General features: G+C 35.9%; 2 protein-coding genes across 3 annotated transcripts; both read right to left on the bottom strand.

Annotated features, from left to right (window-relative positions):
• Positions 1 to 791: 791 nt before the first annotated feature.
• On the bottom strand, positions 792 to 6,532 carry abhd14b (abhydrolase domain containing 14B). 2 transcript variants are annotated; one of them, XM_007237690.3, is made up of 4 exons: positions 6,457 to 6,532; positions 6,004 to 6,262; positions 4,337 to 4,578; positions 792 to 2,678 (listed from the first exon to the last, which is right to left on the bottom strand). In XM_007237690.3, exons 2-4 carry the CDS (start codon positions 6,221 to 6,223, stop codon positions 2,496 to 2,498), a joined length of 645 nt encoding a protein of 214 aa, XP_007237752.1. In that variant the 5' UTR covers positions 6,224 to 6,262; positions 6,457 to 6,532; the 3' UTR covers positions 792 to 2,495. The 2 variants fall into 2 exon arrangements, with proteins under 2 accessions (XP_007237752.1, XP_007237753.1); XM_007237691.3 differs by lacking the exon at positions 6,457 to 6,532 and adding an exon at positions 6,391 to 6,452.
• Positions 6,533 to 10,234: 3,702 nt separating this feature from the next.
• On the bottom strand, positions 10,235 to 15,752 carry LOC111193664 (serine/threonine-protein kinase pim-1). The gene is made up of 7 exons (XM_049479502.1): positions 15,425 to 15,752; positions 14,785 to 14,879; positions 14,630 to 14,680; positions 13,523 to 13,901; positions 12,479 to 12,655; positions 11,654 to 11,760; positions 10,235 to 10,818 (listed from the first exon to the last, which is right to left on the bottom strand). The coding sequence occupies exons 1-7, from the start codon at positions 15,630 to 15,632 to the stop codon at positions 10,780 to 10,782; spliced, it is 1,056 nt and encodes a 351-aa protein (XP_049335459.1). The 5' UTR covers positions 15,633 to 15,752; the 3' UTR covers positions 10,235 to 10,779.
• Positions 15,753 to 17,428: the final 1,676 nt, after the last annotated feature.

Here is a 17,428-nt window from a genome sequence, read left to right as displayed (position 1 = left end):
GTGCTGAAGACCTGCCTGAGCCATGGTAACATATTTTGGCAAGACACTTTAAAGTTAAAAAATGTGTGTCTGTGTCACGATTCCGAGTAACACTGGAACACCGGAGGTCCTCGTTACTGTATTTCAGTGCAATTTTGCTTTTTGTCAAAAATAAAAAAGAAGTATCAAATAAAAAAAGACAAGATAAAGATAAAGGGAGGAGTAGTTCGGAGAGTGGGGCCCTTCCCCTTCTTTAGCAACAACGGAGTAGGTGCGTTTCCACGGGAGAGACGTGTGTGTATGTGATTCTGTAGTCCTTAGTCTGGTGCTCCGTGACAAATGTGTTAAAAAATAAAAAGAAAAAATGAAAAGAAATAAAGTAAATCCGTAAAAAGGTGAAACTGAATTTAACATTAAGTGAGGTTTAAAAAATAAAAAAACATTATCGATTAAAAAAAATAATAACTAGGATTACAGTACTGCTGATAATCATCATGAGTCTGAGGTCTGATATCAAAGTGGGAGTTTATTTCGTTCGTCTGTTGGATCGTGTGTGGGGAGCCCATCGCTCCGGTTCTTTGGACACTGGATCTGTGTGTTGCTCCATTATTTTGTACAGTAACTCAAACAGATAAAAAAAAAATGAGATGAGGGAAAACATTTGTAAAATACTGTGTCTGTGACTCCTTGTAAAATATTTTCAAATTGTTTATTACAGAGAATCAGTTATTAAATAATGTTCATATTTTTCACTTCAGTCCAGTGTGTGGTGTTTATTTCTTTGTGTGAAGAAAAAAAAAATCAACTCAACAGATCAGCGATCAGTTTATTCATACAGTATTATTCATTTTTCACATCATTCAGATACATACAAACATAACAGTAAATATGTAGTCTAATATTGTGAAGAAGTGGTAAATCTTCAGCACCAAGACTTTAGTATAATTAAACTTTTTTTGTAAGAAGTCATTATTTGATTATAACAAGTCAAGATTTTGCAGAAAAAATAATAACTATGTAAAAAAAGTCAGAGTTACAAATTTTAAATGCAAAAGTTTGAGAAATGACAAAATGATATAACAAAAACTGTAACAATGAAAAAAATAATAAAATTACTGCTTGCAATCATTTCAAGATATTATGTAAAACATTTGGGAAAACATGCCACATATATAATTATTCGAAGATTCTATATTAAACATACAGTACAAAAGTGACAAATTACATTTTTTTGTTTTCCCTACACTATAAATTAATAGTGAAGTGATCCAGACTATGAAGGAACACATAAGGAATCATGTAGTAACTTAAAAACTGTGTTAAACAAACCAAAATACTCTGTTAACTTGTAGTTTCTGTGGTTGATAACTCTGATTAACATATTCTGTGCAACAGATTGAACTCTTGCTCCTCCTTTTACTGGTATGGCTGGTACTGATGAGTGCCAGTTCCATCATTGTAAAGTTTTAATGGTCTTTTTTTACAACTACACTTGAAATGTTTCTAATAACTTAGTTGAGCACTTTTTGCGTCTCATAATATGGATTACTCAAATATTCACTATTCACTGTATACCTGTAACTCTACCTCTTCACTACTTTACTTTAACTGATGCTCTCAAACACTTTATTAAGAGACAAGAAATTCAAGAAATTAAAAACCAAAAACTCTTGATGAGTTCAGCACAGCTGTTAACTGAAAGCCTGAATTCCAGGTGACTCTACCTCATAAAACTGACTGAGAAAATCCAGCAGAGACGTGCAAAACTGATCAACTAAGCAGGAGGTGCTACTTTATAGAGTCTAAAATATAAAACATATTCTGGTTTAACACTTTTTTCTGTTTATTAAATAATTCCATACATTTTCCTTCATAGTTCGGATGACTTTAGTATTAATCTACAATACAGAACATTTTAAAATAATGAAAGAACTTAAAAATGTAATGTGTCCAAACTTTTGACTGGTACTACTGTCTTTATTACAAGATACTACACTTCAACTGTTTAAGAAAATATCTCTGTTGTGATCTTATAAGGTGTTTAGTGACACTGTAGTAAAACATTACAGTAAATTTAACAGTGTAATAATTGTTTATCATGGTGTGTCTTGTTTGATTAGTAGATTAGATTAGATTTATATATAAAAAAAGTTCCCTTAGACCATTATCATATTACAAAAGAATAAAATGGAATGTTTTAGCATTACAATAGAAATATGCAGCACTGTGCACAGAGGTTTTAGACACATAACCCAGTATTTAAAGTAATTTCTCTCAGCACTGAGAGAGTTTAGACTGTACAAACGCTTAATTTCTCTTTGTTAAAGAAAATATTTAGATCTTGTGAGCTCATATTGTTAAATTCCTTCAGAAGCTCACCAGGTTGATTTATGTTATTTGTATTTATTCTAATATATCATTCATTTTACTGGATCAAGGTGCTTAAAATGTCTGCACATGATATGATTTTAAAGATATAAATTCATTCTGTGTGCTGCTCATGTAGTGGGAATTTACTACAGTAGAGTTTTCAAGAACTCCAGGATGGATTTATGCCAAGTCTCCGGATCATCGAGGTAACACGGATGCCCGGCTCCCTTCATTACCACCACTCTGTGATTGGGAAGGTTACTCAGGTTCTTCAGTGACACCTCGCCCAACTGAGTGTCCTGATCTCCGTATACAATAAGAGTAGGAACCTGTCGAGAAACACAGGACCATAAAAATTAACAATTAATCAACACGACTACACTGGAATTACATGTAAGTGCAAACATACATGAGAGATTACAATTTAAGGCAACACTTTACAATGCAATGAGGGAACATTAATTAACAGTACTTTAATTAACATTACCAGGCAAAAGTTTTAGAACACCCCTATTGTTTAGTAGAGCAGTATTAGTTCTGTATGAATCAGACAAGCTGCTTTTTTTCTCCTCATCTTATCAATGATATTAACTCAAGCTTTTTACTCTTTAAGTAAAAGTGTAAAAGTACTGGTTTCAAACAGAGATAGGACTGATCCGATACAATATCGATATTGAGGCCGATATTAACGTAATTTAACTTACCGATCCATATTCCAGTCCGCAGATTGAGCTGGACAATAAACCCACCATAAAGTTAACACGAAACGCATCACTAATCCGGATTCCAGTTCCACAGTTTACCCTAAACATCCAGCAGCTTTAGTCTGCGGCTGACTGAGTTAGTTTAGCGGTTTATCTACAAAAAATTGTTGACTATCTGGAGATTTTTCACTTTGGAAACGGCAAACAGCAGAATGGCTACATGTAATATTAATAAGGGGTGAACAGATTAACACCAGCAGTATGTTAGCCTAGCTAGCATTAGCACTGACAACTGCATTCTGGTGTTGTGAATGTATTAACTAAAGACTGGAGTAAACTATAGCCATAATTCAAATATCCTATAGAACCACAGGATCTACCAACACTAACCAGAACAAACACACTCATCTACTGTTAAAAACAGCAAATAATATAGTTCGGGAATACAGTTAGCATCGCCAGTTAGCCGTTAGCCATCTCTATTAGCCTAGCTAGCATTGAGCCGACAGCTGTAATCCGGTGTTAAGAAGGTATAAAGTAACTAAAGTTAACTAATTTACAGCCATAATCCACAATGACTATCGAACCACATAGATCCTACCCACTCTAACCAGCACTAAGAAATCAATCTGGTATTAAAAAACAGTGATTAATTCAGCTAGGAAATACACTTAGCGTTGCCAGTTAGCCGCTAGCCATTGCAGCTAATCCACTACGCTACGTGTCAAAATAAAAGTCTCCTGCGCAACCAGTGCAAAAAAAAAACCTAGAGCCTTGTATTTAATATTTAAAATATTTAATATTCAACTTAAATAAAAATATCAAAAATAAAATATTTAATTTGAAAGACAACTATTGTGTGTTTTTTGTATAAAGTGTGTCAAATAAATGACTTTTAAATGCATTTGCATTAAATGCACTTGTGTTTACTTTTCAAAGGGCTGTGTGTTCTGTTTCAGCCTCATTATGTAACCTTAATCATAGTACTAAAAACAAACTAAAAGTATCAGTATTTGTATCAGTATCAGGAGTTTTAAATCAGTTTTCAGATCGGAGCTGAAAAAAGTGGACTGTCCCATCACTAGTTTCAAAACTACCTAAAATATAAAAGTAATGTAAGGAGAAAAAAAATAAAGCCATTAAGAACAAAAGCTTAGGTTGAAAGGTGCCAATGGATACAGGCAGTTAAATGTTATTTACCTGTCACCTGCCAGTGGTTTTAATGTTATGGCAGTTGGAATATTAGTCAGTGTTGAGCTGTTCTGTAAGGTACTGAGACTCACCTGTACGTCTCTGTACTGCTCTGCTGTGAACTTGTTGGTGCAGATGGGAGCTACAGGGATGTAGGCCTTCAGCTGGTGCGTGTGCTGCAGGAGGAACGGCAGGGAGTACATGCCACTGAGCGAGGGGCTGATCACCACCACAGGTCCCGTCCCCAGACCCTCACACACCTGCTTCAGAAACTCACCTGGGGCCGGCTCACCCACCGGAGCAGGGGGCTCGGCGGCTTTGGACTGACCCAGGCCTAAAGGTACAGTAGGAACACAGGAGCATGGTAAACTTACAACATATATTTACATCTCTACAACTATAGAGTTACTTTACAGGTATCAGATACAGGCTACATACAAAACTGATGATATACAGAAAATATTTAAAGGGTATTTAAACCCCCTGATTTTAGCTGACTTCACCCTCAGCTCAAATTTGAAAAAGGCTAAAAAGTGTGAGAAGTTGTTTGGGAGGGGCACTGGGTGATGTATGGGTTTAGGGGCAGGAGGGAGAGCTGATTGGGCTGAGCAGTGTGCCTCTGATAGCAGTGAGATGCAGATGGTTGGACGTCACCAGGGGGCAGTAATATTGAGAAATTGATTGATTTGCATATTCATTCTCGCCTATAGCACAATTGAACCTGAGAGGGCGCTGCATAGGTGAAAATTTTCCCAAATAAGGTGTTTTTAGGTTATGAAATGTTTATATTAATTTTAAGCAGGACTGAGATATTTCAATACGCCAAAGGAACACATTTCAGCTATTAATGGTTTAGTGACAAAAGTTTTGGGGGATAATCAAGATGTTTGTTGGTTGTGTGATATTTTTGGTTAGCAGTGTTTTTTTTTTTCATCTTGGAACTCGCATTTTCACATTTTCACCCAGTCTCTTTCCTGTTATTGAATCATTAACACTGATCTTAACTGAGGCGAGTGAGATCCTGTAGTTCTTTAAATGTTGTTCTGGGTTCTTTTGGGACCTCCTGGATGAGTTGTCCATGCCCTTTTGGAGTAATTTCGGTCAGCCAGTCACTCCATGTTTTCTCCATTAGTGAAAAATAGCTCTCACTGTGATTTTCTGGAGTCCATAAGCTTTAGAAATGACTTTATAACATTTTCCAGACTGATAGATGATCAATAACTTTATTTTGAATTTATTCATAATGTGCTGCTTTTTTTTAGATCTTTTATCTGCTTCCTGTTGTCAGAATATGTTCGATTTAACAGGTCTGTCAGTAATCAGGCCTGGTTGTGGTTAGTTGTGAAATTATACTCAGCTTTCCAATTTTTTTTATTAATCACAGTTCATTTATGTGGGGGGGATAGTTTTTTTTTCCATTAATAAATGAAAAACATTATTATTTAAACACGCTTTTTATAGTTACTCAGGTTATATTTGTCTGATATTAAATGTAAAAAAAATCTGAAACATTTCAGTGTGATGAAAATGCAAAAACAGAAGAATTCTGTAAGGGGCAAATACACATCACTGTATAAAAACTTTTTTAAATTATTTCTAAAAAAGTATTGCTATTGCTCTGTGTTGAGGAAATCTCTGTAATTTTAGTATAACAAAATGATTAAACATTTATAATGTTGCTGATTTGCTCCAAATGAACCCATTCAGTAGCGCCCTCTGGTGGCCACACAGTGGATTTCAGGTGGTGAACGAACTTTACCTGGTAGATCTACAGCCACGGCGCGGAGCCCCGCCCCAGCCAGACAGCTCAGAGTTCCGATACTGACCCAGTTCTCCGAGGAGAACCTGATTCCGTGCAGGAGCAGAACGCAGAGTTTGGGTTCTCCTGCAGGGGGGAGAACCTGCCTGTAGAACAGAGGGTGCTCACACATCTCCACCTTCAGCCAGCCCTCTGATACTGTAGCAGCAGCAGCACACATGCTGAGAGTGTTATTCAGTATCCAGCAGAATTTACTGACCTGAACACAGTGGAACAAAGTCCAGATCAGAACCAGAACCAGAACCAGCTCAGATAACCTGCAGAGCAACTGTATAAACACACATATATAATACACACAACCTCCCCAAAACTACACAAAACACTCACACACTGCAGATAAAACACACAGAATACAGTAAAAACACAAACAGCAACTCCAGAAACTATACTTACAGAAACCACAGAACTTCCAAATAGGAAGAGACCCACTTCCAGATCTCTTCCTGATCTGTTCCTCCACCAGAGTGCGCTGCTGAGTGAGTCCAAAATCAATGAGTTCTTATGGAGAAATTCAGCAAAATCATACTTATATAACCTTACATAACAGGTTTAATAATTGTTTTATTCAGAGACAATATAAATTAAATGTTTCAGTAATGCAGACACTATGACTAAAGCTTTGAACCTCCAGTTATAAACAGGGTAAAAATTATTGGGGGGGGGAGGGGGTTTGGGGTGCTGGGGGTGGTCTGATCCCTCCAATTAAGATTCAAACCCCAAATATAGGAGCTAAATTCTGCCAAAAATAATACTGAAATGAAAATGCTAAAATGAAAATGCAAATACATTCTTACATAAATGTGTGAAAATATTATTAGAAATTACATTAAATAATATTTAATAATAATAAAACAAGAGTTTATTGTCATGTGCACAGTAAGAAACAAGTTCCCTCGTACAAGGAAATTCTTTCTTTAGAAAATATAGAAATAAGTAAGTAAAAATATATAATAAGTAAGAAATAATAATCTAACTTGTTAAAAAAAAATAATGTATGTTAAATTTACATCCAGGATGGAAATATGTAGATGATAACAGTTATGTGTTTTAGATATTATTTACAAGTAAATACATGATTATCTACAGCAGTGAAATATGCAAAAAGTGCAAAAAGTTCAGTAGTGCAATTATAACATTTTTGTAGTAAAGTGAACATGGGTCATATGTGACAAAAATTCAAATAATAAAAAAATGCCATTTTTATTACCATATGGCTATTTCACAGTCAAATCTAAAATGAAAAAGCTAATTGTGAAAAGAGAAATCAAAAATCAGAAATCAAAGTGTCCCTTTGGCCCTGCCTTTTTTGTTGACGAACTGCATAATAAATGTCAAAACTAAAATCAAAATGCAACAGTAACATTTTATTTATTTTTTCTTGCAATAGGCTGAATGTCTAACAGGATTTCAATGTGGATCCAGCACCATTCTGGTTTGCTAACTTGATTTTGAACCAACAAAAGTAGGTTCCAAAATCAGGAACATTCGTTCACATCACAGCAGGAACCCTATTCATTACCTGTAGCGCAGAAACTTTTGGTGACTATTGGTTGATATAGCAGATCTTGTGCCTTTAAATAGGGTTTTACTCTAGGACCAATAAAACTGATGTTAATAATTATGTTACTAAAGGTTTTATGTTGTTTGTTATTTCTGCACAATATAAGCTGAAATATATATTAGCAGAGAAATATATATTTTTTGAGGTCTCACTTGCGGGCTCCCTCTAGTGGTTCTGATGTAACAGTTGCAACTATAATGTAATGGACAGTCTCTCTATAAACCTGCTTTACCAGAAACCGCAGCCTATCCCATCCGTTTTCCGTGACACGCCCCGTGACCTGCAAGCCAACCCTGGCGCAGGAGGGCGGGGCGAGCCGGAAAACAGGTGTGATCTAAAGGTGAAAGTGTGTGCCGGGCTGCGCACACCTGTATTAATATCAGTGACTGTTTAATATCTATAGGCTGTTTTATTATTGTGTTAAAAGTAACACTATATATAAATATATGTGTATATATATATATATATATATATATATTGTTTTTAAAACAGAGAATAAACTAACAGGCTCTAAAACTCCTACTCTGAGTGTTTTTTTTTGTTTGTTTGTTTGTTTTTTGTTGTTGTTGTTTTGTTTTTATGGAAAGATCACTAATAGTCTGCCTATACAATTGTAAAATGTGCTTTTATCTGTTAAAAATAGGTGGTTTCCTTAACAGCATAACTCTCAATATCAATGTTGGTGGATGAAAGAGTCTTATTGTGAACTGCCAGCTCAGATTAATTGAAACTGTGGAGGTTATTCAGCCATAATATTAATAAATAAGGGGCCCTATTTTAGTGATCTATAGCTCACTGGTCAGTTGCGTATATCGTTGTGTGCTTGATATCGTGAGGGTGCAAGAAATACCAAATAGTCAAATAAAATGTCAAATAGTTAAAATACTGTAGAGATTACATTTTTTCTTCTTATATGTTTGCCTTGGGAGATTTCTGGTGTCAGAACTTAACATTAGCCAGCTGATTAAATTGCACTGTGCAATTTGAAGACTGATTAGTTAAAAAGCTCTTAATTTGTTCATCACCATCTTAATCTACCATCTTTTAACGCATAGTGTGCTTCATGCATTAAGGTGTTGAGTTTTGCTGTGCTGCGAGCTGTAGGATGTAATGATTGGTGTGCCGGCTGCCGTAGGATGTGCCAGCTGAAATGCCGGATGCTTTATAATGTGATAATTGGTGTGCTGGCTGTTTTTGTATATTCTGGATAGTGTGCTGGCTGCATTAAGATGTGCAGGATAGAATGATGGTGATTTTTGGCTGCTGTAAGAACTGCTGGATAGTGTGCTATATGCGTTAAGATGTAAGATGTGATGGATGTGTGCCGGCTGCTTTAGGATGTGCCTGATGGTGTGCCAGCTGCTTTAGGATTTACTGCAGGAAATTATGGTGATTTTTGTCTGCTTTAATATTTCCTATTTGATGTTAAGTGTGCTATATGCTTTAAAGTGTTGGGTTTTGGTGTGCCTGGAAATGTAGGATGTGATGATTGGTTTGTCGGCTGCTGTAGGAAGTCTGGGTTGGTGGGTCTGCTGCCGTAGGATGTGCCAGCTGAAATGCCGGATGCTTTATAATGTGATAATTGGTGGATCTGGATATCTGGATAGTGTGCTGGCTGCATTGAGATGTGCAGGACAGAATGATGGTGATTTTTGGCTGCTGTAAGAACTGCTGGATGGTGTGCTATATGCGTTAAGATGTTGTGTTTTGGTGTGTTGGGAGATGTAGGATGTGATGATTGGTGTGCCGGCTGCTTTAGGATGTGCCAGATGGTGTGCCGGTTTCTTTAAGATGTGCCAGAAGGTGTGCCGGCTGCTTTAGGATGTACTATATGGAATTATGGCAATTTTTGTCTGCTTTAATATTTGCTATTTGATGTTTAGTATGCTATTCGCTTTAAGGTGTTGGGTTTTGGTGTGCCTGGAGCTGTAGGATGTGATGGTTGGTTTGTCGGCTGCTGTAGGATGTGATGGTTGGTTTGTCGGCTGCTGTAGGATGTGATGGTTGGTTTGTCGGCTGCTGTAGGATGTGCCAGCTGAAATGCCAGGTGCTTAATGGTGTAATAATTGGTGTGCTGGCTGCATTAAGATGTGTTGTGTAGTGCACTGGCTTCTTTAAGATGTGCCAGATGGTGTGCCAGATTTTTTTCAAATGTGCCAGATGGTGTGCCGGCTGCTTTAGGATTTACTACAGGTAATGATGGTGATCTTTGTCTGCTTTAATATTTCCTATTTGATGTTAAGCGTTCTACATGCTTTAAGGTGTTGGGTTTTGGTGGGCCTGGAGATGTAGGATGTGATGATTGGTGTGCCAGCTGCTTTAGAAAGTCTGGGATGATGGGCCGGCTGCTGTAGAATGTGCCAGTTGAAATGCCGGATGCTTTAATGATGTAATAAATGGTGTGCTAGCTGTTTTTGGATGTTCTGGATAATGTGCTGGCTGCATTAATATGTGTTGTGTGGTGTGCCGCCTTCTTTAAGGTGTGCCGGCAACCCTCTGAAACCCCCTCTCCTAATTTGTAAGATTTCTCCATTTTTTTTATATACTGTAACAGGATGTATTTTTTTGTTTTACATAGGTTTTGCAATAAAAACTCACAGACCAAAAATACAAGGTTACTTTATTTATTTGTTTTTTTTGGGGGGTTATGGAGTAAACAGGCCAATGTCTATGTACAAAGATTTCTGTCAAATTTATGTCAAAAAGCAATCACTAAAGTGGAAAAACATAACATAAAGAACGCTGTGATGAAGCAGCTTAACAGATATCCGGGTCCGAGCTTCATCTGAGCAAGCACAAAGGCGACAGTGGCAAGGAAAAACTCCCTGTGATCAACAAGAAGAAACCTCGAGAGGAACCAAGACTCAGAAGAAGAACCCATCCTCCTCTGGGCGACACCGGATACCTCAGCCAATATCGTGCCGAATATTTACCACTGGTAAATATTGTACACTTTCCTATCAAAAAGCATTGTTATGTGTACATCTCAAATAGTTTCCACTGTAGTGAATACACTTTAAACTGGTGGGGCCCTATCTTACACCTTGTCACAATGATCACTGCACGGTGTACTTTTCCCGTTGTTATGATAGCAAGGACACACTAAAACGCCCTGCATTAAGCTGCTTGGCGCCGGTTAATGGCCCTTTTGTCCTTCATGCTAATGTTCTTGAAGGCTCATCTTTCTCCATGACCTGAAAAACAAAGATATGTATAACTGTAAATTTTTAAATCATGAGATTACTGTGTTTTACACACTATTAGACGCACTTAAAATGAAAAAACACCTTTAATTTGACCAAAAAACATCAATGTGCCTTATAATCCAGTGCTCCTTATGTATGAATTTTACCAGTCATGTATTAAGGAGCAGTAAAGCCTCTCCGCTGAAGTACATGAAGTGCGTTATACAGAAGTTTCAGTTTAGTTCTACTGCAGTATTAGCATTAGCCGTTAAGCGCACTAAGCGGTAGCTCTATCACTGTTCAAAGGTGAGTATTATCGGCCTGCAGCCTGCTGCCTACCCTGTCTAGCACTGCTGGAGCAGCATTAGCATTACCTCGTCTTATGTGCTGCTAACCGCGCTAAGTGCTAGCTTTTTTGCCATTCAGAGGTGAGTATTATCATATTAACCTGTAGTCTGCTGTTAACCCCCGCTAGCGCTTCTGGAGCAGTATAAGCATTACTCGCTAACCTCTCTAAGCACTAGATCTTTCGTCATCCAGAGGTGAGTATATCAGACTGTAGTCTGCGTGTTTATTGTGCTAAAACAAGCTACGTACGTAGAACAAACTGCTAGCTAATATTGCCCTGGCTTACTGTAAATAAATTGAACCGCTTTTCTCACCCAAATAATCAGTTTTCATTCGAAAAATCTATGTAGATTGACATACAGCGCTCGTTTAACAATAAAAGAAAGACCTTCTGATTTAGATAGAAAACATGGCTACACCCCTGTTCCTTACTAGTGTCACATAATGTGCTTTTTAACCAAGTATGCCAAGTATCCTCATTTTCATTCTGTACAACCTGCTCTGGGAAGGTGGACTTGAACCACTGGTGCTTCCTCATCTTCAGCAAACTAGGCCTGGAGTTCGGGTCAACCTGCAGGCACCATCTAATCAGATCACAGCATTCTGTGGAGAGGGAGGGAAATTAAATGGGAGAAAAATGTTTAATTATAATATTGATCTGCTAACTCAGTCCTTGATCATGTTAATCTAAACTAAAGGCTAAAGCTGCTGTTTCCATGTGGGTCAGCCAGACGTCTTCCTGTAGCAGTTTTCAGTACTCCCCGCTCTCTGGCTTCATCTGTTATTTTGCTAAAGAAAAGAACTTCTACTTTTAATAGTTAAAGTGTTCTCTGTGTTTCTGTGTCTTTTTCTAGCAATTTTATTTATTAATTTATTAAATTCCTACTTACAAGTTTGATTTATTTTGAGTGTTTTTTTGGTCATGTGTAAATGGACACTATTATAAAAATCCTTTTGTTTGTAATTTTAGTCTATTATCATAAAAAACAGAAGGTTTATTTTGCCCTACTCAAAGAGAATGAAGCGAATAAGACGTGCATTAGTTGAGTGATGTTTTTATCCTATTAGAACTGTGAATTAGACTAGACTTTTATGGGTTTTTTCACGTATTGCTAGTGATTTTATTAGTTAGTTAAGCAGTTTACAATGCGAACTTTCGGCATCAATTTATTGAATTTGTTTATCAATTAAAATACATTTATTTAATTTATTGGCCTCTTGTTACTGACACGCCCCCAAATGGGAAACTCGTGGTTTATTTAAAAATCCGATATTCCCTATAGTAGATCCAATTTACTAGTTTTTGGTGGCGTTCACTTACCTTTGGAAAGGTCGTCTCTGAATTCTAGACGCCCTTGGACGATTTCCTGTATGCTTTTAAAGGGCATGTGTCCCATAACCATCCTGTACAGCGTCACTCCAAGAGACCAGACTGTCGCTGGAGTGGCGCGGTACCTTCTCCACAGAATACTCTCCGGTGGGTGGTAAAGCCACGTGCCTGAGAACAAAAAACAACTTTATTTCTACTGTATATTTATTTAAAGAGCCACTAAACTATATATATATATATATTTCAATTAATAGCTGAAATGTGTTTCTTAGAAGTAAAAAAAATACCAGTCATACTTAGAATTTCTATAAACATTTCCTAACCCTTCATTGTGGTAATTTTTGCCTCTGCAGCGCCCTCTCAGGTGTAACTGTGCTACAGGCGTGGATTATGTTTCCGTGTACTTTTTGTACGCAGACACATCACAATATGCAAATGTCCATCCAACCATTATTTTGATAATTTAAATAATAATAATCTTATTCAGTCTTACTTTTTAGATTTTTTCATGCTAAATATTCTGATACTTGTGACCAAATTAAACCCAAAACATCTGCAATTTTGCTTCTTATTTAATTCTTGCCTCCCTCATTTGTTATTATATCTTATCTTAAAGATCATTCCAACCTTTTTTATTTTTTTTTATTTTAAAATGTCTAGTCGTGGTCTCTAGTATGAATGAATGCCATGTCCCTAGTGCATGTTTAAGGTCTCGGTAAAATGTGGAATCCACCGGAGATCCGATTTAAACATATAGTTACTTCTTACACAAGATAAATTTCTACTAGTGGAGTTGAAAAAGTGGATTTTAGTGGAAGGAGACCTTAGTCTTAGTCTTAGTAAGAACAATTTATATATATTTTTTGCTTAATATAAGTATATACATCTCAATTTATATATATATATATATATATATATATATATATTTGTCAAGCTTTTGCCAATGGATTTTTGCAATGCACAGGCTACTCTAAGGACCTTATTTTTAAGTTGTTTAGTTTTGTAGTGCATTAAGGGCCCAAAACTCCAACTTACCTATAACACTATGGTACTCGTCGTCTCTGATCCAGTCACCACAGCCGAAGTCGATGAGTTTGACCACTGCGGTCTCCATATTGATCAGAAAGTTATCCGGTTTGATGTCTCTGTGCAGTATCTCTCGCTTCTGGCAGTGGATTGCTGCGTGCAACACCTGGTACATAATATCACTGGCCATGTCCTCACTGAGAGAACCTCCGTAGGCACAGATTAAATTCCACAGGTCCCTGCAGGGTTTAGGGTGCTCCATGATCAGGATATAACGACAAGGCTCATCGAACCACTCGATTAGTCGTACGACGCTGTCGTCAACAGGTGGCTCGCTCATCTTCTGCATTAAAACCACCTCTACAGGAACGTGCCTGGAACCATCAGGCTGCAGGAACACATTATATAGTTAATTAGTTAAATTGAAAATGCAGAGAAGAGCAGATGAGGTTTGGGAATCCAATGTATCCAATCCCATTTCTTATTTGAACCCCTAGCAACCTAGCTGCTGCTGCTTAACTAGTGAACTTTAGGGCTTATTTTATTGTACGTCTTCAGAAAGAGGGCAGATTGTGCAGCGAATAATTATCACTGTTCAGTTCTTAATTCCTTTGTGATGAGAAGCTAAAATCATCTATTATTTGCTATTATTTTCTTTCTTTTTTCCTTTCTACCTTAAATGCTGCAGTCTCTGTCGTCTGTTGCACCATTTAAGGTGGAACGTAAAAATTATCTAGCTATTGAGATGAAAATTTGCATAAAACATTGAAACTACACATTAAACTAGGGTAATATTGTGATTATCATAATTTGCAACAAGGAAAATACTCAAATGTGTGCATTTGTTTAGTTACTGGTGTTGCACCATCTTTCCAGTGATTCTCATAGCCCTCTGTTTGGAGTGTTTCTCTAAAAAAAATCTCAGTTTGAAGGACCAATGTAGCCCCAACACTTCCCCTAACCTACCCCTCCAACCTTTGAGGCGGTAGGGATAAGTGCTAAGGCCAAGGCGTGAAATTGTATTAGGCATAATACTATGATAATCATACTGCTAATAGGATTTCTAGACATTCTGCTCATGTTTTAAAGCAAAATCTGGGTTACATTCACACTTACGCCAATCTTGTATCGTCGTCCTACTGAATTTGGGACGAATTTAATAGCCACCTACACAAAAAGACAAAAGAAGGGTTTAAAATTATAAGGACTGAATAGGAAATATGTGAGATATTAAAGTAGTGAAGTTACGGAGAGACAGAGTAAAGAAGAACCTGAAGGCCATCTGAATTTCGTGTTCCCTCGAAGACGGATCCGTAGCCTCCTTCCCCTATCTTCTTTCCAATAGTGTAGCGAGAGTAGAAGGTCTCTGTGGAAAACAGTTACTCCATATTACATTTACTGTTGTTAGGAAAAATTACACCCATGTCTTCTTAGCTTTAACTTTACTTACAAAATGGAAATGTTGTAAGTAAAGATAATGTTCTAAGCTACGCTGCCTCTTAAAAAATTAGGAAAAAGGAACATGCCACCTGCAGCCCCTCCCGAGAGGGGGTGCTTTTCCTGGCGGGGGTGCTGAATTAGGCACCATAGTTGTGCCTAAATCTGCACTCCGCCATTAAAATCACCCCCTCTCGGCAGCACGTAGGCACTGTGTTCCTGATTTTTAAAAAACAATTTCTGCTTTTTCTACTGCATCATTTTTGGGGGGGGGGACAAATCTACCTATTTCTGATATTGGATAGACATGTCCCACCCATCCCCCACCCAGGTTCCTATGCAAATGCCTATTATTATTACTGGTTATAAAGGATGCAGTGGAATCTACTTTCTGTGAATATTTAAAATTGTAATAAACACAGCTCACTCAGTATAAAATAAATTTTTAAGTTAGGATCTGGACTGAAATCTGACCTGGCTTTTTGAATTTTTGCTGTTTTTCACTCTTCTGTCCGCCTCTCTGTTTCTTAGGCCGCCTACAGTTCTCTCCTACTTTCCGTCTCTTTTTATCTGGAGCTTCACTTTCAGGGAGAGTGTTTTTTCCCGGTAAAACTCTCTGAGGATCCTCCTTCTCCTTTCCTCTCTTCCTCTTTCCTCCTCTGAATGAAAACTCCTCCATCATCTCCTGCAGATTCTCACAATACAGCTGATGTTAAACACTACAGACGTGAACCGTGCTCTCCTGCTGCTTTCTCTCCAGTGAACTGATGAGAAATGACTGTAACAGTGCAGAGTTTACAGTTTAGAGTTTAGAACACTTTATTATGTCACTACATCACTGTGACATCATCATTAGAATGAGCTGCCTGGTTGCCACGGTGATACCTGCAACTTGTGCTTGGCCTCAACCTGAGTGTTCTATATATCTATTCAAATTAAAACAGAGAGAAAAGCTTTAGAGAGATGATTTGGTCTTTATGAAGAAATACTGATTTGTGAGCAGTAGGTGGCGCACTGTATTGATCTGTATAAGCACTGCCAAGAAGAAGGGCCCCCCTTTTTTGTGAATGTATTTTTATTATTTTTCAAACATTTGTTGCACACACAATGACCCACCACAATAAGTTCTGACACAAATGATAAAAATGATGATGACAATAATAATACAATTAATGCATATGAAATAAGATAGATATAGCAAGCTATAAGTTATATAGTTAGTATGAAAATAGAATAATGTAGTATATTATAGTAGAGTATAATAATAATAATAATAATAATAATAATAATAATAATAATAATAATAATAATAAGAGGGGTGTTCAAAAAATATTTTTTGTATAAGATATACCCAAAATGTACCCCAGTAAACTTACTGTCTAAAAGAAAAAAATAAACAAACAAATAAATAAATAAATAAATAAATAAACTCTTAGTCTTCATTGTTATTTATTAATGTATTTTATTTATTTGTTTTTAGTGAATGTTTTTTTATTGATATCATTCTGTTTTGTAAAAGATATACCCAAAATGTTCCCCTGTATACTTACTGTCTAAAATAAGTAAATACATAAAGAAATAAATAAATCAGTAAATAAATAAACTCTTAGTTTGTATATGTATTTGTTTATGTATTTAATTTTTTTTTTTTTTTATGAATGTTTTTATTAATATAATTATGTTTTATGTAAGATATACCCAAAATATACCCCTGTATACTTACTGTCTAAAAAAAAAAAAAATAAACAAATAAATAAATAAATACGTAAATAAACAAACTCTTAGTTTGTATTGTTATTTATTAATTTATTTTTTTATGAATGATTTTAATTAATATAATTTTGTTTTTTATATGATATATCTAAAATATATACTTTATGTACTATACTGTATACTTACTGTCTAAAATAAACAAATACATAAATCAGTAAATTAAATAAACTCTTAGTGTTTATTCTTTTTTTTATTAATGTACTTTATTTATTTGTTTTTTATTTTTTAATTTTTTTATTAATATAATTGTGTTTTATATAAGATTTTTTGTTTTATATTTTTATAATTATGTTTTATATAAGAACCCGTGTAATAACGGTCTAAAAAATAAATAAATAAATGACTCTTAATTTGTATCATTATTTGATAATGTATTTTATTATTTTTTAATGCATTAATAGATTTTTTTTATAATATATATATATATATATATATATATATATATATATATATATATATATATATATATATATATATTTGTATAAGATATACCCAGAATGTACCCCTATATATATATATATATATATATATATATATATACTGTCTAAAACAAACGAACAAATAAACAAATAAATAAATAAATATATAAATAAATAAACTCTTAATTTGGCCAGGTTTTCCCTTTTTTACGTAAAATAAGAAAAAAGGTTCAGCAGCTCCAGCGCCCCCGCGGTGAGGGAGGGGTACTGCACACAGCGGCCCCCG

Source organism: Astyanax mexicanus, chromosome 5 (assembly GCF_023375975.1).
Source record: "Astyanax mexicanus isolate ESR-SI-001 chromosome 5, AstMex3_surface, whole genome shotgun sequence".
In the NCBI taxonomy this organism is placed as follows: Eukaryota; Metazoa; Chordata; class Actinopteri; order Characiformes; family Acestrorhamphidae; genus Astyanax; species Astyanax mexicanus.
The sequence above is the reverse complement of the archived record's forward strand: the minus strand, read 5'-3'. Positions and strand labels throughout refer to the sequence as shown.